The sequence below is a fragment of the Salvelinus fontinalis genome, chromosome 2 (genome assembly GCF_029448725.1).
Source record: "Salvelinus fontinalis isolate EN_2023a chromosome 2, ASM2944872v1, whole genome shotgun sequence".
Classification (NCBI taxonomy): domain Eukaryota; kingdom Metazoa; phylum Chordata; class Actinopteri; order Salmoniformes; family Salmonidae; genus Salvelinus; species Salvelinus fontinalis.
In genome coordinates, this window is record NC_074666.1 from 36,188,976 (window position 1) to 36,213,523 (window position 24,548).

The following is a 24,548-nucleotide window of genomic DNA, read 5'->3' on the forward strand; positions in this document are numbered from 1 at the left end:
CTGTTGAAATAGATGAACATGACTGTCAGTGGACTGTAGAGCTGCTGCTGATCAGCCAGTGTAAAATCCCATTCGGCATGATCATGTAATGGAAGTGTGTTAGTCTAGTCAACAACGCATACATACTGGGTTGACTGTTGAGACCTATATAATGGTTAAGACATGATGATGGTTTTTGAAAGGTCTGAGATGAGATATCAGGCATGTTTGAATAAATGTTGGGCTTGTGGTCCGAGGTCTTTAAATGATATTTAAACATCTTTGTGTTGTGAGATGATATTCTGAGTGAAATATCTGTGGCTTATCTTAATGTATTGATGCTGATAGCCGGGGCAATGCTTTACTTCAGAGTGTAGTGAAATGGGCTGTAGCTTTTGAGATTTGTACGATTTGTACCATGCTGTCAGTCATGATTAAAGATGGTTCTGCTCTATTGATTTATGTCTACTTATTATTTACTTGGTGTACTTGATCCTCTCACCACCTTGCTCTGTGGTAAGTATTTTGTACCAAAGCCTGTTTTTATTGCTGGATTATGTAACTGTCAATATGGCTTCATCCTCCAGTATGTCAAGAGGCTTGTCTCATGTCAGTTGTCAGCATTGTTGTGTTAGAACTGTGAACTCTAATCAGCTCCTCTTCATCAGCTCCTCTTCGTTATTTCATTGTGTTACTTTTTATTTTATTTTTTACTTTAGTTTATTTAGTAAATATTTTCTTAACTCTATTTCTTGAACTGCATTGTTGGTTAATGGCTTGCAAGTAGATATTTCACAGTAAGGTCTACTACACCTGTTGTATTCGGTGCATGTGACAAATACAATTTGATTTGAAAGGGCTTGTCACAGTGATGATAGGCAATCTGGACTAACAGGGCTTTGATGGAAGGATTTCATTACCCTAGCATTGTTCAGACTGGTCAGACATTACACCATTCAAAATCTGCTTTAATTTGTGATGTTTGATGTTGGTTTGGGTGTTTCTTCCAAATAACATATTGAACATTTTATTCAAATGATTCACTTGTTCTAATATCTAGTCTGTGTTTGAGGATGTTGCAGCATCATTTCTCAAATGCCTCAGTTTAAAGTAGGGAATGCATCAACACATACCTGTCCAAACTACACACACTGTTTCAACACCTTGATTTGTTAGTTTGTGTCAGAAAACCTAACATACATTACTATCACCTGACTAGCTAAGGCAGAATGTTAGGCTACATTCTTGTGAGGTGGTGATAAATAGAATGTCCATCATGTCCTTGAGGCAATTAAAAAATGTACTTGAGATCCCTCTGCTTATTTAGTAAATGTATGTCCTTTTGTTGCGATCATCAAGACAGTGTCCCCTAGAGACGTGTCCCCTAGAGACGTGTCCCCCAGTGTCCTCTAGAGACCGTGACTCCACTTTCTGGTGTCCCTCTGTCTGCTCCTGAGACCCAGCCAGAGCCTGTTTCAAATACCACAGCACTTAAAGGGCAAATCTGGCACTTTTAACATGTGTGTTGTTATGAAGTATTTAGTAGTGTCCTACACAGTTTTAGGGTAATTTTATGATTTCATGTCTATTGACTGTTTAGTGATGAGCAAAGTGATGATCCCTGAGATTACTAATAAAATGAATTATGAACAGTCGTTTTTTGCTATCGATATAGCCTGTTTTCTATATATATATCTATATATATTTTATATATATATAAATATCTAATAACATCTGCAAATATTTTAAATAGACGCACAAAAACCTATAGAATGATATTTATAGTCCGCTGACTCCAATATTTTTATGTTGTTCAAGGCTCAAACTCCCATGATTCATTTGGCAAAACCACTCCCACCATCACTTTTCCAAGTTGCGGTTGCAGCCATTGCGCGCTTTCCGAATAGCCTATATTTTTTGTAGTGAATTACTTGTAAACTTCATACTTTTTTATTAGTTCCAATAGGCCTACGGTGTTGTTGGATGGATGGTTGCTTGGGCAGTTGCTTAGGCTGTATTTTGATTTTTGAAGACTATTTCAGATGCAGCTAGCATTGCTATGTTACCATCAAAGATATTGCAGGCTTCAATCATGATAAACTAGGATTCCGTAGTGATTTGCCTGTAAATTTCATAATGAATGTTGTTCTTACAGGCCTAGCGTTACATGTTGTTTGGACTGTTTTTTAAGACAGTCGCTAACAAGTTTGCTGTTGTTGCAAATACTATTATTTCAGATATAGCAGTTGAGCTAGATAGCATGCTAGCTAACCAGCATCATACAAGTCATTTATGGTTAACACCTTTTTTTATGTTTAGTGTAATGCATTATTGGTGACAATGGCTAGGTTTCCATCCAATTGGCGACAGATTCTCATGCAAATGTTCATGCCTTTTCAACTCTACCAATAGTTTTGTCACAAACTGTAGCGTTATATGGTCTTGGCATGTGCGCTCAGCCATTGCAAATGGGTAGGCTAGTCTACATGATGAGATTATTATGGATAATATTTTTATTTGTCAAACATCGATCATCATATCACCAGAATAAGACCTGATTATTTATAGGAAAGGAGATCAAGATCACCATGCAGTTTCACCACCCTGTGAAGTTCATAATGTATTTATCCGTAGCCTTATAAACTGAATGGTTTCCTGAGTCGTAGTGGGAGGACCACACACCATATCATAGCGTGAACCAAAACTTCCTGTTTCCATCACAGTTGTCGTTTACTTGCATAAACGTATGATTACAACCCAAAGTAATGTCAAATGAACTCATAATATAAGCTTCATGTTAACTTGCTAGCCAACTAAGCTAACTGCAGGCTAACATTATTATACCTCAGAGAGGTTTAATGGCGGAGCATTGCACCATGGGAGATGAAATGCACCCTTGGAATTGTAGTATACTGTAGACCAGGGAAATGAAAAGCTTAAATGCTAAAACATCAACGTGTATCATATCTTACAGTAGTGCATATATACTAACAGCACAATAACTGGTTGTTAAGTGGTAGAATTGTCGAGAGAGACGTCAGACAAGGGGCCACAGCCACGTCCAGATGACTTATTCAAGCACTTCATCAATATTTAAATGAAACCTTCCTTCACTGTGAGAGTAGAGAATCCCTAGTGGAGCACCAGAAGGAGAGGAGATAAAGAGAAGCAGTTTTTACTCTATAAATAACACCTTTATCATCAGGGGTGAAGTGGTGTGTACTAGTAGCTACTTCATGGATGGGTCCTTCCTTTACCGCATACCTGTTCTGATTTAGACACTGCTGTGCTCACAGTGAATGGGTGCAGTTTGAACTTTTATGGTCTGTGGTGTGTCACTGTTCAAAGGGACAGTTTTACGCAATCATTTTATAGCCTTTTCCAGTGTCAGTGTCTTGGCTTAAAGAGACACTAGATATTTGAAATTGCCTCTGTGGATCAATATCAGTTAAGCCAAAACAAATATCTCTGCTGTATTAATAGCACAAATACAAGTCCACAGCTGTAACTGGTGGCTTGACAGTGTTCATACTGACTGACTAAAGAGCAAAGAAGATCCCATTGTGATGAGTGATTCAGCTCAGGCTGAAGGCCCTCTGGGCCTGTCTGAAACACACTGTGTACCGGTCATTAGGAGGTCAGTATGAATCATCAGAACCAACTAAGGTTATGTGGCCTTCACACCTGCTGCTTCGTTTACTGCACACTGTCCACTTCCATTTCATTAACCCACTGAGAGATGTTTCACTTGCTGTAAACATCGACCACATACTGACTAGCTAGCATAGTTGGCTAGCTGTTGTAATTGGGCACCCACTCAACAACATATCTTTGTCTCAGTAATAGATTAATGAGTGCTGTTGTTATAGTTTCAAGTTTTGTTGTGTTTTGCTGTATCTATGAGGCGAATGCCTATCAGGCGTGTCATATTTCTCCCTTCATGGTGTAGTTAAGCCCAGTCTGTCTCTCAGCCAGATGAATACTGCAGCCTCTGTCAGTGACTGATGGGGAACAGGCACCCACAGGTTTCTCACCATCTGTGTTGCCTCTCCAGAAGTATTATGATATTATAATATTATGTACTTCATTCATCAGCCCAGAAACCTCATCATTTAGACATTACCACAAGTCGTTGTGACTGATTTAAGAAACCTAATAAGGGGTTATGGTCTGTCCTCATGCCTTGCAAGCGAGGCTTCCCTGAGTGTGTGATGAATGATGTGAGTTATCCCTCGGCCTGACTGACTGTCACAGTGAAGGATGGAGAGAAGGAGGAAGAGGACGAGGGGAGGAGAGGGTTGCAGAGCAGCTGGTTGTCTGTGAACGTGCTCAGACACAAGACTGGAGCTGCGTCTGAAATGGTTCTCTATTCCCTATATAGTGCACTATTTTGGATCAAGGCCCTGGTAAAAAAAAAAGTTGCGCATTATATAATAAATAGGGTGCCATTTTGGACACACCCTGGGGGCCTGTGGAGAGGCCTGGAACATGTGGCCCTGAGGGGGCATTGTATGTCTTTGTTGCCCCACGGAGCCCACCTCAGACTGGGGCACAGTCACTCTCTCTATCCAATTCTCATCAATGAATTAATCAATGAATTAATCAAACGTGCCTCAATACCACTGGGACTCCTCATTCCTCTCTAGCCTCCGTAAGCATTCTACCATGACAGACACACACACTCACTCACTCAGAACAGACTCAGAGCAGTGGTAATGATGCTGGTCATAAGAAATCACGACTCCACACCCACTCAATATATTCGGGTGGCGCTTTAAAGAGAAGGATTAACATGCAAGCAGTCTATTTATGCAAAATATTTAGATATTTCTCATCTGACATAAGGTTTGTACACAAATACACCTGCTGTTGGTCTGTTTACTGAAGTACATACAACATGCATCCATGTCATGAGAAGACTGTGTCCCAAGCAACCCCCAAAGACTGTGTTGGTTTACCTGGTGTGGTTCTGCAGTGATGGACTCAGACAGAAGGAGAAAGGATCATTGGAGAACACTGGAGAAGGAGAAGGAAGAGGCAACACAGCAGCATCTCTGAGTTTAAAAAGAATGCCCATAATTAGATTTTTCAAATGTTGCAGCAGATATCAGAGACTTGTAAAGAAAAGAGAGAAAGGAACACACACACACATAGTGACAGAGAGGGAGACACTTAAAGATGGAAAGATAGAGAGATGTTCCCTTCAAGCCGGGTCACTCAATAAGGGACCAATTCAACCAACCGGAGATGACACATCAGTTCACTCCCAACTTCATTTCTCCTACTGTGGCTTTTACCATCATTAATATTTCAGACACATACATTGTGAATGAGAATGAACCCACTGCCCCTCCCTCTCCTCACACAACCCTCCCTCTGTTTTCAGACACACCCCTCCTGCAGTGAGAATGGCGCCCCCCAGTAATGCAGAGTCCTGCTATGAAAACACTGCTAGTGTGTGTGTGCACATGCATGTGTGTGTGAGAGAAAGAGAGAGAGGGTGCATGCATGTGCGTGTGAGGATGTCTGTGTGTTTAGAGTTTGCCAAAAGGGTTGGAACCAAAATTATTTTCCAGTCGTTCTGACCAGCGAAATAAAGTTCTAAACCAGTTCAATCGTTCCTTTTCTTTGCAGAGCGGCACCAGAATTAAAATATAAACATGTCTTACCTTTTTGTAGTTAATAAATCCAATGTGATAACTATAGCATTGAAAAGGTCTTTTCTGAATCACGCTTGTAATGTTAGTAGATTACTAGACCATGCTTTCGAGGGGGAGGGGCAGTTCGCCTACACATGCACACACCAGGGTTTCCATTAGCCGGAAGGGCTAATTGCTGGCTTTTGGGCGATAAAAATAATTAAAAGACGATAAGTAAAATCGTCCAGGAAAGGCATTCTATCATAGCCTACACCCCGAATTCACACTTCAGAACCATTCTCACACTCCTTGCGCGCACGTACGCCTGCTGCTGAGGAGAGAGCGAGAGAGAGAAGAACAAACACTTTTGTAAATACAACCCATATTTATGTTTATTTGTTTTCCCTTTTGTACTATAACTATTTGCACATCATTATAACACTGTACATAGCCATAATATAACATTTGAAATTTGTTTTTTGTTTATCTATTTCACTTACTTTGGCAATGTAAACATATGTTTCCCATGACACTTGTTATTATTGTAAGCCTATTTATGAAATCAAAACCAGTTCTTTAAATATGCTAATTAGGTTCCAACTGTAATGCTGTGTTTGCCTTAATATAATAGCCTGCTCATATTTTCCCTATAAACAATGGCTTCTTACTTTTGATATTAAACTTAACCTTTATTTATCTAGACAACACCGGTCAAACCCAGACGACGCTGGGCCAATTGTGCGCCACCCTGTGGGACTCTCAATCATGGCCGGTTGTGATACAGCCTGGATTCGAAGCAATGCACTACTCTGGAGCCCATAAATTGTATGTCAGTGTCGTAGCATGCTTCTCCTCCTTCGTATACACTACCGTTCAAAAGTTTGGGGTCACTTAGAAATGTCCTTGTTTTTGAGAGTAAAGCATTAAAATAACATCAAATTTATCAGAAATACATTGTAGACATTGTTAATGTTGTATATGACTATTGTAGCTGGAAACGGCAGATTTTTTTATGGAATATCTACATCGTCGTACAGAGGACTATTATCAGCAACCATCACTCCTGTGTTCCAATGGCACGTTGTGTTAGCTAATCCAAGTTTATAATTTTAAAAGGCTAATTGATCATTAGAAAACCCTTTTGCAATTATATTAGCACAGCTGAAAACTGTTGTCCTGCTTAAACAAGCAATACAACTGGCCTTTAGACTAGTTGAGTATCTGGAGCATCAGCATTTGTGGATTAGATTACAGGCTCAAAATGGCCAGAAACAAATAACTTTCTTCTGAAACTTGTCAGTCTAATCTTGTTCTGAGAAATGAAGGCTATTCTATGTGAGAAATTGCCAAGAAACTGAAGATCTCGTACAATGCTGTGTACTACTCCCTTCACAGAACAGCGCAAACTGGTTTTAAACAGAATAGAAAGAGCAGTGGGAGGCCCCGGTGCAAAACTGAGCAAAAGGACAAGTACATTAGAGTGTCTAGTTTGAGAAACAGACACCTCACAAGTCCTCAACTGGCAGCTTCATTAAATAGTACCCGCAAAACACCAGTCTCAACGTCAACAGTGAAGAGGCGACTGATGCATTTAGTGCTCTAATCTCTGACAACTGAACCGTGAGGTGGACAATTATTGTTTTAGGAAAGTACATTTAAAAAAAATGAATTGCCGATAAAGTTTTGCATATGCTACACATCGAAATTGTGTTTTGTAATTTGTTATAGGCTGTTTAAGGATATGTAAATGTGGCTCATTTGGCCAACACCCCTCGTTTATTGATGGCACTGGCTGTGCCAGGTTGGATCTGAATGCATATGGATGTCCCGTATTAACCAGTTCCCATGCTTTTAAAATTAAGGTTCTGTTACGGAACTTTTCCTCAAACGTTCAATTCTGTTCCCTAAACCGGTTCCAACCCCTGGTTTCCAGAGCTCCAGTTAGTTTGTGATCCTGCTCTCTGTTGGACAGTTCACATGAAAGGGAAGAGAAGAGAGAGCTCTGATGTCAGCCTCTGCCAACAAGACAAATCATCCTTTTCCTCCCCCTCTTTCCTTCCTCTCTTCCTCCTCCATCAGTCTCTCTCTTTCATCATACTGTACAGTGAGATTTACTTTGTGGAGGCACAATACACTGTGTTAAAAGCAGCAGTCATTTCTGCTCTATTGTGAGAGTGTAGAACAGCTCTGCAAGAGTCTGTGAGACTGAGGGAAGGAGGAGGAGGAGCAGAGAAGGAGGAGGAGGGCCGGTCTGTGTGTATGTGTGTGTGTGTGGCCGTGGAAGCCACTCCCCCTCTGTGCTGATTCCAGCCGTCACTGGGCTAATGAAGCCCACACGGCTCTGCCTGCCAGCCAGTGTGTCACTGCAATGTCACCCATCTGAATGACACATACACACATACACGTACACACACTCAAGCAGCGGGACAGCCTGCCTCCACTCACTTTGCCTCGGGAAGAGCTGGAGAGAAGAGCGAGAGAGAGAGAAAGGAAGGAAGGAGGGAATATTATTTTTGTCCCCTGTATGTTTTTGTATCTCTACCGGTGTATCGGACTTAGACGCTGCTACTGTTAGATAGAGAGCTTCTCTGAGCAGAGCCGGCCTTCCCCGCTGCCAGGGTTCTTGGATTAGTCCGTCCCGGTGGGGAGAGCTGCCGACCGGACCAGCATGGGGAACCAGGCGGGAAGACTGGAGGAGTCCGAGTCAGGTCTGCTACCTTACCGTACCGTACTGTATCGTATGCCAGCTTAGCACTGTTTACTCACCACTCCAACAGCAATACTCATTCACTTCATCAGTCTATCTTTCTCCCCCTATCTAGTCTCTCCCCCACCACCCTGTCTCTCTGACTCTGTTGATTTGGGAGGCAAACAAAGCCATGCGTTGCCAAATAACCTAGTTATGAATCTGATCTCAGGCCGTGTCAGTAAATCCCATTTAAAAGATTAATTGTCAGACATATGGAGCTGTACCTAGACTTAGTGCCAGTGGCCCTGAGCATTGCCTGAAGCTTCATATGCGAGTGTACTTGATGGTTTGTACTGTAGGTTTACTCGGCCCTTCTTCTCTCGTTGCTCAAATGCTTCAAAGAAGGATATTAATTGACTAGTAGCGTGTTTGTTTGCATGTGTGTGTGCATGTCTTGTGTATGTTTGTGTATGTGTGAGTGCTTCACGGTGTCTGGACATGAAAAGTGCTGAGTGTGTTTTATCTTCCAGCAGCTTCCTTTCTGTCAAAGGCAGGGAATCAGCCAGAGGAGATGGTATCGCTGTCCCATGTTCTCTCACTCTCACTCTCTCTCTCACTCTCTCTCTCTCTCCCCCTGTCCCTTTCCTTCTCCCTCTTTTCCCCCCTAAGGATAGACGGCTTAACACATTTCCACTTCAAAGTCTCTTTTAACTTCATTCAGCAGCCTTTAACGTCACATTAGTCAGAGAAACCACTGGTATCTCTCTCTCACTCTCATCTCTATTTTCTCTCTCATCAACAAATGGCCCTTTCAGGTTGTTTCCTACCTCTGTCCTATCCACGAACAGCATATCTGCATTATCAGCTCCCGTCTGTGGGCTCAGTGGCTCCTAGTGTAAAGTAACTGATACAGAGGTGTGTGTGTGCCATTCATCTTTGTGTTTGTTTGTAGGAGTGTGTGTGGGAGCACCTCCGTATGTAGCCGGATCTCTTTCCACCTCAGCCAAAGGGGTCTGTTCAGTGTTCTAGTGTGGGCAGCTAGTGAAGTCTCTCTGTTGCTGTAGCTAAGCAGGCAATAGAGAAAAGCCAGGCAGCCAGTGAGGCCACGGCCCACACTACACAGTGTAGCGGTTATCAGCTAGTGAGTGTTAAGTCGTGTCATTTCGGAGCGGTAGTGTGTGTGGTGTGAGATAGCACGGCAGGCTCTGATTCAGAAGGCTTCAGTAGGGAGCTGCTGCATGCCAGCAGGAGGGATTAGACTCTTGGTTCCTGTCACACAAATGTCTCTACTCGACTGCTCGCGAATAGGTCACTCAAAAGAGGGAGAGCATTTAGTTCACACACTCTGTATCATTGTTCAGAAATCATGGAGGGCTTAGGTGTTTACATAGTTTTGGGGGGGGATTTAGCTTCTAGCCAAGGCATAATGAATTATTTGAACTTTTCATAACAGATCTACATTGCTGTAGATCTAAATTGGTCCCATTTGGGGTGAAGAACACTTCAGACATGACTCGTCTGTACTGAACACACACTGAAGTGAGGTGTCCTAATGTCACCTTCTCAGGGTGACTTGTCCTCTAGAACAGCTGGAAATAAACCCATCATCCCCGTGGCGTGATCCAGCTATGCTGTCACTTCCTGCTGTCTGTCTGACACAGTGTGTTCGTGTAACTGCGCGTGTGTGTGTTCCAGTTCATATGAAGCTAAACATCTGTAATCTGTCAAGTATTTTGATTACATTCGGTTCACACACACACACACACACACAGTCTGTTCAATCCCATAAAGCCCTGTATTATAATTTGATCTCAAGCTACTATAATGTTAATCAATCATGCTATTGTTATTCTCATACCTCCACTGCCCCATCCAATCAAACAAGCCTCCATATAGTTAATGACAATTGATCATGAAATGGGCAGATTGTTCCTAATGTACTGTAGCCTAATCTCCTGATGTATAGAAGTCTGCAGAGGAGATGATACATTGATTCATGAGAGAGGGATTTGATCAAGGACACAGAGGATTTTAATCCATTTCTCATCAGGGCTGCTTCCTATACTGGTGTTTACTGACACCTAGGATAATGCAGTCCACATTAACACGATTGCTCCCAAATAAAGGCCTAGCAATAATCCTTATGATGTTTGCTCCTTGTGAGTCTATTCTAGGCCTGGTTAATGTAAAATCATTTTGTGACTTTGGTGTAAAAAGGGCATTATAAATACATTTAATTGATTGATTGTTTAGCCTCAATTTGGCAGGTAGACTGTGAGAGCCTCTGTCTGGCCAGCTGTGGTATGTCTCAGATAGTATCTGGTAGAGTAGAATAACACAGCTTTTATGTGTAAGGTACGGAAGCAGACGTCGGAAAAGGAGGGAGCTCTGATTAACACTGTCTGTTATCTCTGAGTGGAAGGATGAGATGGTTTTAAGTCATCTGGCCAGTACAGTCTGCGATAGTAGCGATACTGCTGTTTGTTTCTAAACCACTACCAGTGTGATTCACTGTCTTGTTTTTGCATCTTGCATCTTGCATCTTGCATCTTGTCTGTATGCTGCACAAAAGACTTTCCTTATTAGAAGATTTAAAAAAAAAAAACTTTTCTAAAATGATATAAGCACCACCCTTCTTCTGACTGGGCGAGTCAGTTGTCCAGCGCTCTATTACACACTGGAAGAGTGGCCCAGTGCCCACACTCAGCAGATACTGTGATGATGACCTTATCAGTTAAATATTATGGCTTAACAGAACAGTGGGCCTATTTTCAGATCCGATTCCATGCAGTCCAGAGCTGTCTGGAAGCAGAATAAAAAACACGGCCCGTGGCGACTGGCAAGATGTTTGTCCAGTGAGGTGAGAGGGGGAGTCAGAGAGAGAGCGGGGAGAGAGAAAGAGAGAGGGAGGGCGAGACAGAGATACAGGGAGGGTTGGAGCATTTCTCATGCTCAAAAAAGGAAAGTGAGCTTTCACGGTCCTGTGGGATCCTCGCCCATGCAGCATAGCCGGGATGTTTGGAGGTAATGGTAGTGCAGGAAAAGCTGTCAAAATGTTGAGAAAGCAGAGAAGCGTTTGATAGTACCAGGGTGTTTTTATGTGATACCAATGTAGTAATAACAGTGGTCACTGGAACAACATGACTGTTTGTAGTGTTTGCTCACTCTTGAGCATCAGCAGTGTCAGTGAAGGAGAGCGATAGGATAGGATAGTCTACTACACACAGTGCTGGAGAGGCCCACAGGAAAAGATTCCTCAACCAAAACAACAATACATAACAAAGCTAATCAGACTTTTGTTTCTCAGGAATTGCAGTGTGTCTACAGAGAAAGTACATTTTTCATTGTTCTGATAAATGTCTGTTTCTGACCTGACACTTTCACATTAGTAGACTTATCACATTTACTGTAGTATGATCTTCAGTCATAATACGGTGTGTGTTTAAGCATGCGTGTGTGTTGGTGGGGTGGTATGCGAGGCATGTACACGTGCCTGTGTCTGTGCACCTGTGCCAGTTGAGGCAGGAAACAGAGAGTTTCTGCTGAGAGAGGGAGAGAAAGAGTGTAACGTAGAGTTCAGTTTATGCAAAGCGATTACCTGCAGATGGGCGGCAACGTGCTGGTGAGTTCTCAGGCGAGGACTATCTGTGTCTCCCCATCAGCAAATTTCACACACCACACCTCCCTGACAGCTGGGCTGCTTTCATACATGCAAGGCAATCAAGCCATTGTTTCTCACATTCCTCATGTCACTGCAAGGGATGCGTCTTATTATGACATTTAGCCTATTGTACTGTCTGTACTGTCTGACTCACCCAGACTATTATAGGCCTGCCCTTTTCACACTATCGTGTCGAACCCAACCGTACAATGCTGGCTTGTAATAACCATAGCAACTTTGGTAGATGTGTAATCAGTCCAGTGCAGCACAAAAGAGTCAGAGTGATCCACACTGAGATCCCAACACATCTCCCAGTGGTTTCATTCCCAGCATTTCTTCTTTAGAACGTTCAAGATAAGCCTCTCGTACATAGATAAGACGCTCTGTCATGTTGACATCGATAACTGTCTGTGAGAAACAGGACGTTCCTCTTGACATCGAGATCGCTCTGCTGCTGAAATCGTAGTGATATTGTTTAGATCCGTTGCACCTGGCAAATACTCTTCAAGAGTTAGCTGGGCAGAGTCAGACCATGACACGATGAGCATTAGCAAAACACACCAAAGAATGTGCAAAGAAAGACAAGGAATCTGCAGCATCAGCTCTATTTTGTTGCCTAGAGATTCTTATTGGAGACAGACCAACATCAGGATTCAGGAAACAGACCAAGAAGAGGAGTCTCAGTGAGTTGCTGTACCCAGAGTACAGTAGCTAGAACCAGGTTAAAATACTATTCAAAAGAATTTAAATATTTGATATGTGTTTGATAGACCCTCTAGTATAATGGACCAATAAAACGGGAAAAGAGATACTTAGTCAGTTGCACAACTGAATGCAATCAACAGGAATGTTTCTTCCTCATTTAACCCAACCCCTCTGAATCAGAGATGTGCGGGGTTTGCTTTAATCGACATCATCGGCGACCGGGGAGCAGTTGTTGTTGACGGTTAACTGCCTTGATCAAGGGCAGAACGGCAGATTTTTCTACCTTGTTGGCTCGAGGATTCGAACCAGCGACCTTTCGGCTACTGGACCAACACTCTTAACCGCTAGGCTGCAAACCCCCCCCCCCCCCCCATCTGGCAAAAATAGTTTTTACAAATATAAAACTATAAAACAGAAATAAAGATTTTAAATAATATTTGAACCCAGGTCTGGAAGTAGCACTAATGAGACTTTCCTGGTTCCCACCCAGTGGAGGCTCCTCAGAGGAGGAAGGGGAGGACCATCCTCCTCAGTGAATTTCCTAAGAAATGACAATTGTAAAACATTTAAAAAGTTAGCCTTTTTAGATAAAACTATACTAAATATAATCACGTCACCAAATAATTGATTAAAACACACTATTTTGCAAAAAAGGTCTACAGTAGCCTCAACAGCACCCTGTAGGGTAGCAACATGGCGTAGCCGGAGGACAGCTAGCTTCCGTCCTCCTCTGGGTACATTGACTTCAATACAAATCCTAGGAGGCTCATGGTTCTCACCCCCTTCCATAGACTTACACAGTAATTATGACAAATTCCGGACGTCCTCCAGCCTATCAGAGCTCTTTCAGCATGAACTTACATGTTTTCCACCCAATCAAGGATCAGAGAATTATCTAGTACTGAAAGCATAAGCTACAGCTAGCACTGCAGTGTATAACATGTGGTGAGTAGTTGACTCAGAGAGAAAGACAATAGTTTAACAGTTTTTAATAAATTAATTTCTTCCAAAATGAAGGAGAAGCAAGAGAGAAATAGAGATTATCATTTTTTTTCAGTTTCACTTACTTAGCTAGCAAATGCACCTAGCTAGTTTAGCCTACTGAAACACCCTGCTCAAACAGAGGGATGCTATGTTAGCTAGCTGGCTATGACTTCCCAACACAACACTAGAACTCTTCCAAGTCAAGGTAAGCTTTTTGTATTACTAATTTCTTGCCACGGGGGCCCGCCGGTGTAACTGCTTACTGACTGTACATTGTAACGTTACTGCATGATTGTAGCAGGCTTACTAACGCGTTAGTTCTATTAGCTATGTTACTTTACCTAATATGGTGACAACGATGTAGGCTGTGTGTAGCGGTTTGGCCTGGAAAGGATTTTTCGCCTGGTCAAATACAGCTGATGTGTTGTGCATTGAAGTCCACACGCGAAGGGAAGAGGTGAGAGGAGGAGAGCGCATAGATGCGACAAGGAATACAAAGTGGCTGCTATGAAAGTTAACTGTGTTTACGCGTGCTCAGGGGTGTATTCATTCCGCCGATTCTGTTGAAAACATTTCTTAAACGGACGCAAATGGAATTAAACGGGGATAAACATATCTGAATTTGTGCTATAGAAACTCTTGTTTGCAACTGTTGGACTAATGTTTACACCCTATATCAGCTATATGCAGGCTAGAGTGTGTAAGGCGGTATTAAATGTCACTGTCTTTCCATGTGTCACCGTCTGTGACCTCAAATTTGTCTCTCGACCTATGTGCACCTACATTGTAAACTTTAATTCATAGGCTTGGTTGTAGAAACCTTATGATGGGTATAGGGAAACATTTTGTATAATGTAGTATCCTAAACCTAATCGCTGTTACATTGAACTGGGTGAATGGAATATGAATGAGATTCAACCAATATGCTGTAATAGAAATAAGACCATGATCATGAAAAATAAAATGTGTCCTCCCTCATCTTAAACGGCACTGACCACCACTGTTTCCACCACAGCAGTTAGGAGCCAGTACTGTACTGTAAACAAAGGTCTGTTCTGTGTTTGCAAAGCAAGGTGTGTCCTGTTTAAATGTCCTGTTTGTGTGTGGTGAAACATGGGCCCATACCCAGTACACACTACACAGACATTAAAGCACTAACTGCAGAATGGCTATCTGTGAATAATTTTTAGAAGCATGGTCAGAACTTAGACATCAGAGTTACCGACTGCACTGTCTGCATGTAGCCTACACTCATTGACCCTCAAAGACAGATTTAGTTGGTTTTGCCATGTAAGCAGCATCCCAGTCTTTACAACAGTTTTTGTGTGTGAGGCATTTCAAACCAAACATCTCCTCAGAAGTTTGTGTATCTCTCAATGTCTAGTTATGGATTTCCTTCAGCTAGACTGTGAAGGATAATCCAATCCTTTCCTGTTTGTTCTCTCCATGGCTGTCTGCTCTGTCATCTCCAGCCACAGACCATATTTGTTTGTAGTCTCCCGGGACTGTTTTCATGAGTAGCTGGCCAGCGCATGCAATATTTGGTCCTGGGTTGTGGGTTCCGAGATTAATTTGTTTGCGATGTCCTCCTCAGCTGAGCCCAGCAGCCGTCAGCAGACCAGCCTGGTCACACCATCACAATCAGTTTTACTTTTCACAGTAAGCACACAGAAATGTCTCCTACTTGATTAAGTTGTTTGTCTTGTGGTAAACATTTAATTTCAGACACTGTCTGTTTGTGGCATATGGCGATATCCTTACTATTACTAGAAAATATAATTTGTTTGCCTTTTGGTTACTATGGAAAAGGGTGGGGAACGGAGGTGTCTTTTTCTCAATAATACCTTCTAAATCCTGCTTGTGGAAATCTCTCTCCCATTCTAAGATTAATCCTAAACCCACACATATAATATATTTCATCCTCTACAGGGATTGTTCCAGGAAAAATAATCTCAAATACTTAATCTTATCCTAAATCATGTAGGATGTGTATTTGGATCATGAGAGAAATGTAGAAGTCATGGAGAAAAGTTTATATTAGAAAATATAAAGAAAGGCTGATGTGTTGGATGTTGTACTCAGATATACTGAATGATAAAAAACATCAAAATAATTCTAAACAACGTTTTCAGAGTCTGCAAACATGTGAAATACCAAGATAAACATGACCAGCTTGAGCATCAAATTGAAAGGTTGAGATGTTTTGATTTGTCGATTGATGTTGAACCCGAACAAACCCATGACGAGTTGTCCTCTGGCTGTATCGTGGCTCATCAAATGTTTCATTTATAAATGGTCATCTGATGTCAATCCCTTTGTTTTAGCAGATAGACGTTTTAGCTGTCGCTGTCTCCCTTTACCCTTTCTGGAGAAAATAACAAAATCTTTCAATCTCATGCGATGTGCTCATCTACTGACGTCTTTATCAAATTGATGCCTTTTGTAGAGAATGTACCTCAAAGTAGAGTTCCTCAGTAAAGGGGATGCTGTGGCTATATAATTAGCATGCACATTAGTTCAGTTTATACCCTCAAAAGGAACATCCTTACTTCAGAATTGAATATAAATGTGTCTACTGTGGCTTTCCAACTCCCCAAGCAAAGCACATCATGCATTTTATCTCAAAGTGCTATTTCCATGGCATTTCAACAGCTACAGTCCCTTCAGAAAGTATTCACACCTGTCACGTGTGCTCCCTCTCCGGCCTCTAGGTCACCTGGCTGCTCGTTATGGTGCACACCTGTCACCATGGTTACGCGCATAGTGATACTCACCTGGACTCCATCACCTCCTTGATTATCCTTATATACAGTGGGGGAAAAAAGTATTTAGTCAGCCACCAATTGTGCAAGTTCTCCCACTTAAAAAGATGAGAGAGGCCTGTAATGAAAATCACATTGTAGGATCTTTTATGAATTTATTTGCAAATGATGGTGGAAAATATGTATTTGTTCACCTACAAACAAGCAAGATTTCTGGCTCTCACAGACCTGTAACTTCTTCTTTAAGAGGCTCCTCTGTCCTCCACTCGTTACCTGTATTAATGGCACCTGTTTGAACTTGTTATCAGTATAAAATACACCTGTCCACAACCTCAAACAGTCACACTCCAAACTCCACTATGGCCAAGACCAAAGAGCTGTCAAAGGACACCAGAAACAAAATTGTAGACCTGCACCAGGCTGGGAAGACTGAATCTGCAATAGGTAAGCAGCTTGGTTTGACGAAATCAACTGTGGGAGCAATTATTATGAAATGGAAGACATACAAGACCACTGATAATCTCCCTCGATCTGGGGCTCCACGCAAGATCTCACCCCGTGGGGTCAAAATGATCACAAGAACCTAGTGAATGACCTGCAGAGAGCTGGGACCAAAGTAACAAAGCCTACCATCAGTAACACACTGCGCCGCCAGGGACTCAAATCCCTCAGTGCGAGACGTGTCCCCCTGCTTAAGCCATTACATGTCCAGGCCCGTCTGAAGTTTTCTAGAGAGCATTTGGATGATCCAGAAGAATATTGGGAGAATGTCATATGGTCAGATGAAACCAAAATATAACTTTTTGGTAAAAACTCAACTCGTTGTGTTTGGAGGACAAAGAATGCTGAGTTGCATCCAAAGAACACCATACCTACTGTGAAGCATGGGGGAGGAAACATCATGCTTTGGGGCTGTTTTTCTGCAAAGGGACCAGGACGACTGATCGGTGTAAAGGAAAGAATGAATGGGGCCGTGTATCGTGAGATTTTGAGTGAAAACCTCCTTCCATCAGCAAGGGCATTGAAGATGAAACGTGGCTGGGTCTTTCAGCATGACAATGATCCCAAACACACCGCCCGGGCAACGAAGGAGTGGCTTCGTAAGAAGCATTTCAAGGTCCTGGAGTGGCCTAGCCAGTCTCCAGATCTCAACCCCATAGAAAATCTTTGGAGATAGTTCAAAAAACATCACTGCTCTAGAGGAGATCTGCATGGAGGAATGGGCCAAAATACCAGCAACAGTGTGTGAAAACCTTGTGAAGACTTACAGAAAACGTTTGACCTCTGTCATTGCCAACAAAGGGTATATAACAAAGTATTGAGAAACTTTTGTTATTGACCAAATACTTATTTTCCAACATAATTTGCAAATAAATTCATTAAAAATCCTACAATGTGATTTTCTGGAATTTTTTCTCATTTTGTCTGTCATAGTTGAAGTGTACCTATGAGGAAAATTACAGGCCTCTCTCGTCTTTTTAAGTGGGAGAACTTGCACAGTTGGTGGCTGACTAAATACTTTTTTGCCCCACTGTATGTCACTCCCTTTGGTTTCTTCCCCAGTCGTCATTGTTTCTGTTTCATGTCTGTGCATTGTTCGTGTTTCTTGTTTTGTATTATGTTTTGTTTATTGATTAAAACACTCACTCCCTGAACTTGCTTCCTGACTCTCAGCGCACATCGCTACAACACTTCTTTACTTTTTCCACATTTTGTTGTGTTACAGCATGTATTTAAAATTGATTACATTTAGATTTTGTGTCAATGATCCACACATAATACCCCATAATGTAAACGTGGAATTTTGTTTGTAGAACATTTTAGAAACTAAAAAATAAATAAAAGCTGAAACGTCTTGAATATTCAACCCCTTTGTTATGGCAAATCTAAATAAGTTCAGGAGTAAATATGTATTCAACAAATTGCATAATAAGTTGCATGGGCTTATTCTGTGTTCAATAATAGTGGTTAATGTGATTTTTGAATGACTACCCCATCCCTGTACCCCACACATACAATTATTTGTACGGTCCCTCATTTGAGTAGTGCATTTCATGCACTGATTCAACCACATAGACCAGGGAGGTTTTTCGATGCCTTGCAAAGAAGGGCACCGATTGGTAGATAAAAAAAGGAAATGCTGAATATCCCTTTGAGCATGGAAGAGTTATTAATTGGGCTTTGGATGGTATATAAATACACCCAGTCACGACAAAGATACAGGCTTCCTTCCTAACTCAGTTGCCAGAGAGGAAGAAAACTGCACAGTGATTTCACCATGAAAAGAAGAAAGCCTATACAGAAATTAAAATACTTCCAAACATGCATCCAGTTTGAAACAAGGCACTACTGCAAAAGTAATACTGCAAAAAATGGGGCAAAGAGATGAACTTTCGGTCCTGAATAGAAAGCGTTATGTTTAGGGCAAATCCAACAGCACACATCACTGAGTACCACTCTTCATATTTTCAAGCACGGTGGTGGCTGCATCACGTTATTGGTATGCTTGTGATCAGCAAGGACTAGGGAGTTTTCTTTAATATAAATACATGGAATACAGCTGTAAGCACAGGCAAAATCCTAGAGGAAAACCTGGTACAGTCTGCTTTCCAACAGATTTTTATTTATACATTTTTTTTTTTTTATTATATTTAAAAAATCACCTTTATTTAACCAGGTAGGCTAGTTGAGAACAAGTTCTCATTTACAACTGCGACCTGGCCAAGATAAAGCAAAGCAGTGTGACACAGACAACAACACAGAGTTACACATGGAGTAAACAATAAACAAGCCAATAACACAATAAACAAGTCAATGACACAGTAGAAGAAAAAAAATGTCTATATACAGTGTGTGCAAAAGGCATGAGGAGGTAGGCAATAAATAGGCCTAAGGAGCGAATAATTACAATTTAGCAGATTAACACTGGAGTGATAAATGAGCAGATGATGATGTGCAAGTAGAGATACTGAGATTCTGGGGGACGAATTCACCTTTCAGCAGGACCACAACTTAAAATACAAGGCCAAATCTACACTGGAGTTGCTTACCAAGACGACATTGAATGTTCCTGTGCACTTTTGGCTTAAAATCAGCTTGAAAGTCTATGGCAAGACTTGAAAATGGCTGACTAGCAACAATCAACAATCAACTTGACAGAGCTTGAATCATTTTTAAAGAATAATGGGCAAATATTGTATAATTCAAGTGTGCAAAACTCTTAGACTTACCCAAAAAGACTCCCATCTGTAATTGCCGCCAAAGGTGCTTGTACAGTGTTGACTCAGGGGTGTGAATACTTATGTAAATGAGATTTCTGTATTTCATTTTAAATAAATGTACAAACATTTCTAAAAACATGTTTCCACTTAAGGAATATTGTGTGTAGATGGGTGAGAAGGGAAAAAAAGTAATCAATTTTTAATTCAGGCTGTAACACAACACAAAGTGCAATAAGAAGGGGTATGAATACTTTCTGAAGGCACTGTATAGTGCAGACTTGCAGGTGTTGCTGTTCTAAAAAAAGAGAGTCCACTTCTCAGCAGTATTTGATGAATGATATGCCACTTGCTGACATTAGAGTCACTCACTACCCATAATGACTTGTACACAGGAATTCATGAGTATGGGGTATTTTACTTCTGCTTACAGTAGAGGTTGTTGTGAATACTAGCCCTGGGCTCTACTCCTCTACTCCTTCCCTGCTGCCTTTCTGCTCTTGGTGTTTCAAATTGTTTTGGTTCCGGCACAGCAACACCAGCAATTCCCCATCTCTGTGTAATCAAGTAGTGGTTTTTCTGTATGGTGTGTGTGCAGTATATTTCCGAACCATCACAAGTCAAAATGTAACCCTCTGTAAGTGAGTCAGCTTTTTGATCCCATACATGCGGTAACTGTACTTCTTTCACTCCACTGAGTGATTTACAGTCTCTATTTAGCCCTGCCAAAGCCCATCCATTCTGCTCTCTCTCTCTCTCTCTCCCTCTTTATTTATTTATTTATTTATATGCAGGATTATTGGCCAGCCCCAGCAGGGAAAATATCACCTCAGCCAATGTCGTGACAGATTCCATACACTCTCTTTCTCTCCACACCGACCCTACTACTTATCCTTCACAGCCAGGCATGCCAAACTCACTCTTTACCTTCATTCTTTCTCCAAGTTAGTTCACATTAATATTTTCAGATTGGTCAACAGAATTTTAAAGCAACACTTAAACTTTTTAAAAGGCCTCTAATTCCTTCCCTTTACTCAACTCAAACATATTGTTGATACAGTCAGCCACGTTGATTGTGCATGACATACGGCATGGACTTTGTACTATAGCTTATACTGTATGTACTCCACATATTATGCAACTACTATAGGATGGATATCTGTACTTCCAATGACCATCTATGCGGCCTCGATTTTACATTTGCGCCTTCTGTTCTCAGTCGTTTGGTTTTTATGCAAATTCTTGGATTGAGATGTGCAATCATACTGAAGTAGACGATTGGAGAGCATGTTATCTGAGCCCCCTGGATATAATTATGGCTTCAAATCTATGGTGGGGACTGGGGAGATTATGGTACTATGGTAATAATCCCATAGACATGATGGCAGCATGTATGATCTGCAGGAATAAAGATATAAAGATAGAATCACAAAGAACAAGGGAAGCGTTTGTTGGGTTTGAGTATCTGTGGATCTGCAGATACTGGACGTTTCCCAAGTGCAGATAATATATCCAGTCAAATCCCCAATGCAATAATTTCCTAAACTCAATAGTCTGGAGAGCCCATGCAAAGCCAGGCGAGGACCTTCTGGTCTAAACCCAGGACTTTTGTACACTTCTAAACCAGCCCTTAAGCTGACACTCACAAAGTGATATGTGTTACAGCTGCTGCTTATCCTCCATGGTCCTGGTAACTGTCTGTGAAACTAGATCATTTACCTGATTTACACCACTTCCGATCACCGGCAAATGCAATTACACCATCCTTCAAACGGCGCACAAATCAGATTCCTATTCATTGACGTGCCTCTTATGTGGTATACTGTAGTAGACTATGGGAAATGGGGGGTTTATTGAAGTCCTGCATTCGTTGAGTGCCTGCCTCTACTATATCCCCTTCTGCTATCTGCTATAGTAGGCCCATAAAATGTATCTGGTGACATTCTAGAACATTCTGGGCTTTAAATCAGATGTGATCTGCAGATCCGCTCTCTAATCATACTATGCACTCTCCTCCTCCACAGTATGATGTCATCATCAATCTGACCCAAAGTCTTTGGGACCTGGGGCTTTTGGAGTTCAAGAGATTATGTTTTGGCCAGAAAAAAGCCCAGTGTACGTGAATTTAGGCTAGAGCTTTCATCAACTCATATGGAGGAACTATTGTGGAATATCTGTCCATTTAAGTCTTTGGGACCTGAGACACAGGCCAAGAGATTAAGTTTTGGCCAGAGTGAATTTAGACCGTCTGTCTGAGTTTCAGGAACCTTAGTGGAATATCTGTACTTACTATAGTATTGCAAGTAAAGTTGGCCTTTTATAAGTAGAAAAACAATGCTAGAGTCTGTGTTTCTTGGCTAACTCATAGTTGGCAGTATCTTTTTCTGCTAGAAGAGTTAGGATGATGATTTTAATTGTTGTCTGATGTTTTTCTGATGATGGAACATAAGGAACCGTTAGTCTTTAAAAGAAAACAAATTCTATTTGAATCAAGGTCTGGAGGATGATGTGTCGCTTGGACTGTGACAGCTAGCGTTAACGTTTGCCTCCCCTGTCCCTGACTGACTGACCATCCTGGCTGACCATTTCCTGTATCACAGTGACGCATATGGAAACCCCACTGTGAGTCTGTCTTCCGCACCAGCAAGAAGAGTGGAATGCCTGTGTGAGCCCAGGGCCTGAGAGATAAGCTCCAGTTTACCCAGTCACTCCCCATCCCGTCCTGTCTAGTCTGGTCACAGATCTGTTTGTGCCATCTTGCCAACTCCTGTGTTGAGTTGCCAAAACAGCACAAACAGATCTGGGACCACCAGGCTACGTCCTGTCCAGTTGCTGCCTGGACAACAGGAAACCCCAGACAGAGAGAGAGACGGATATTATTTTTTATCTAACTGCTCTGTACCCCCCACATCCACCTGACTGGAAAACATTAGACTGCACTTCCTGGAACTCCAGAGGGGGCGGGCTAGGGGTGGCAATGAGACGTGTGTGTGTGTGTGTGTGTGTGTGTGTGTGTGTGTGTGTGTGTGTGTGTGTGTGTGTGTGTGTGTGTGTGTGTGTGTGTGTGTGTGTGTGTGCACGCGTGTGTGGTGTGGAAATGAGACTTCCTTCCCTTTCAAAGGTCATTCATTCCGTCGTGATAGCAGTCGGCCACTGACTGACGGTACCACTGTGTCATTGCAGATGCCAACGGTTCTGACACTTGACCGGCCTGACTGGCCCCGGCCACTTATCTGTCATCGTCACTCCCTCTCCTGTCCCCCCGTGTAAATGAAATTAAAGAAGGCTGGGCTGGGGGCTGCCTTTCCTTCCCCTCACAATGCAGCCTGTTACCTCTTGGCTGCTGGCTTGGCTTGGCTGGCTGGTAACGCTGGTGTCCAGAAGCCACTGAGCCACACGTCCCCTGCCGATCTTTGATTTAAAACCTCCTCTTCATTAAAAAGATAGATGTGGACCAGAGTGCATTATTGTGATGAGGTACTCACACTGTGAGTTATTAATTAAACAATTAGTTAATGTAAACAAAGCAATAATTTCCGATCATTTCAGGAAGCCATTTCAACAGGACTCGAGATCAGAAGTGGGGTTACTAACAATGGTTCTCTCTGTGTGGACGTGTGTTTTCTGGCGTGTCAGCAGTATTCTGTGTAGAAACATGAATGTTTTAAGTTAAAAGTTGGAGTTTGGGTTAATGACTTTGGTCAAGCCTGTTGATCTTGGCTTTCACTGCTGGCTTCATTTGGCCGCCTGCAATCTAAATCTTGTTACTGTGGCTTCTCCTCCAAAACCCCCTATCCTGCAATGATTAGTCCATGATTCACTATTGTGAATATTACTTTCTTACCAAATGAGCACAAAAAAGAAAACTCTTGTCACAAAATGTTGTGTAGCCTTTCTCTTCTTCCTCAACATGACAGAAAGCCCATTCTACTTGGCAGCAGTATTTCTGTTTCTCTCCAAAGCTAGTGTTTCACATTATTTACACTTTGCTATTAATGAGAACCAGTCTCCAGAGCTTGTTGGGAGGATTTACACATGGCCAAAAGTATGTGGACATCTGCTCGTCGAACGTCTCATTGCAAACTCATGGGCATTAATATGGAGTTGGTCCCCCTTTGCTGTTATAACAGCCTCCACTCTTCTGGGAAGTCTTTCCACTAGATGTTCTTCAAGGACTTGCTAACATTCAGCCACAAGAGCATTAGTGAGGTTGGGCACTGATGTTGGGCGATTAGGCCTGTTTAGAATTTCAATGTATGCTGTAGTGTTAAGATTTCCCTTCGCTGGAACTAAGGTTCCTAGCCCGAACCATGAAAAACAGCCCCAGGCCATTATTCCTTCTCCACCAAACTTTACAGTTGGCACTATGCATTGGGGCAGGTAGCGTTCTACTGGCATCTTCCAAACCTCCAGATTCATCTGTCAGACTGCCAGATGATGAAGCGTGATTTATCACTCCAGAGAACGGGTTTCCACTGCTCCAGAGTCCAATGGCGGCGAGCTAGGCTTGTGTATGGCAGCTCGGCCACGGAAACCCATTTCATGAATTTCCAGACAAACAGTTATTCTGCTGACGTTGCTTCCAGAGGCAATTTGGAACTCATTAGTAATTGTTGCAACTGAGGACATACCATTTTTACGTACAGCACTCTGTGGTCCTGTTCTGTGAGCTTGTGTGACCTACCAATTTGCGGCTGAGCCATTGTTGCACCGTGACGCTTCCACTTCACAATAACAGCACTTACAGTTGCCCGATGCAGCTCTGTTAGGCCATACATTTCACTAACTGACTTGTTGGAAAGGTGGCGTCCTCTGACGGTGCATTTACATTTACATTTAAGTCATTTAGCAGACGCTCTTATCCAGAGCGACTTACAAATTGGTGCCACGTTTAAATTTTGCTGACAATGT

General features: G+C 42.1%; 1 protein-coding gene across 3 annotated transcripts in view; it reads left to right on the forward strand.

Annotated features, from left to right (window-relative positions):
• LOC129817786 (cytospin-B-like) overlaps positions 1-24,548 on the forward strand; it is a 195,097-nt gene that overhangs the window by 84,637 nt on the left and 85,912 nt on the right. The window contains exon 1 of one of the 3 annotated variants that reach the window (XM_055873364.1): positions 7,939-8,326. The exons of the other annotated variants lie outside the window; for them this stretch is intronic. Within the exon in view, the coding sequence (XP_055729339.1) occupies positions 8,287-8,326 (40 nt within the window). The 5' untranslated portion in view covers positions 7,939-8,286. Of the gene's footprint in view, positions 1-7,938; positions 8,327-24,548 lie in introns of those variants that run through there. 3 annotated transcript variants of the gene reach the window in all.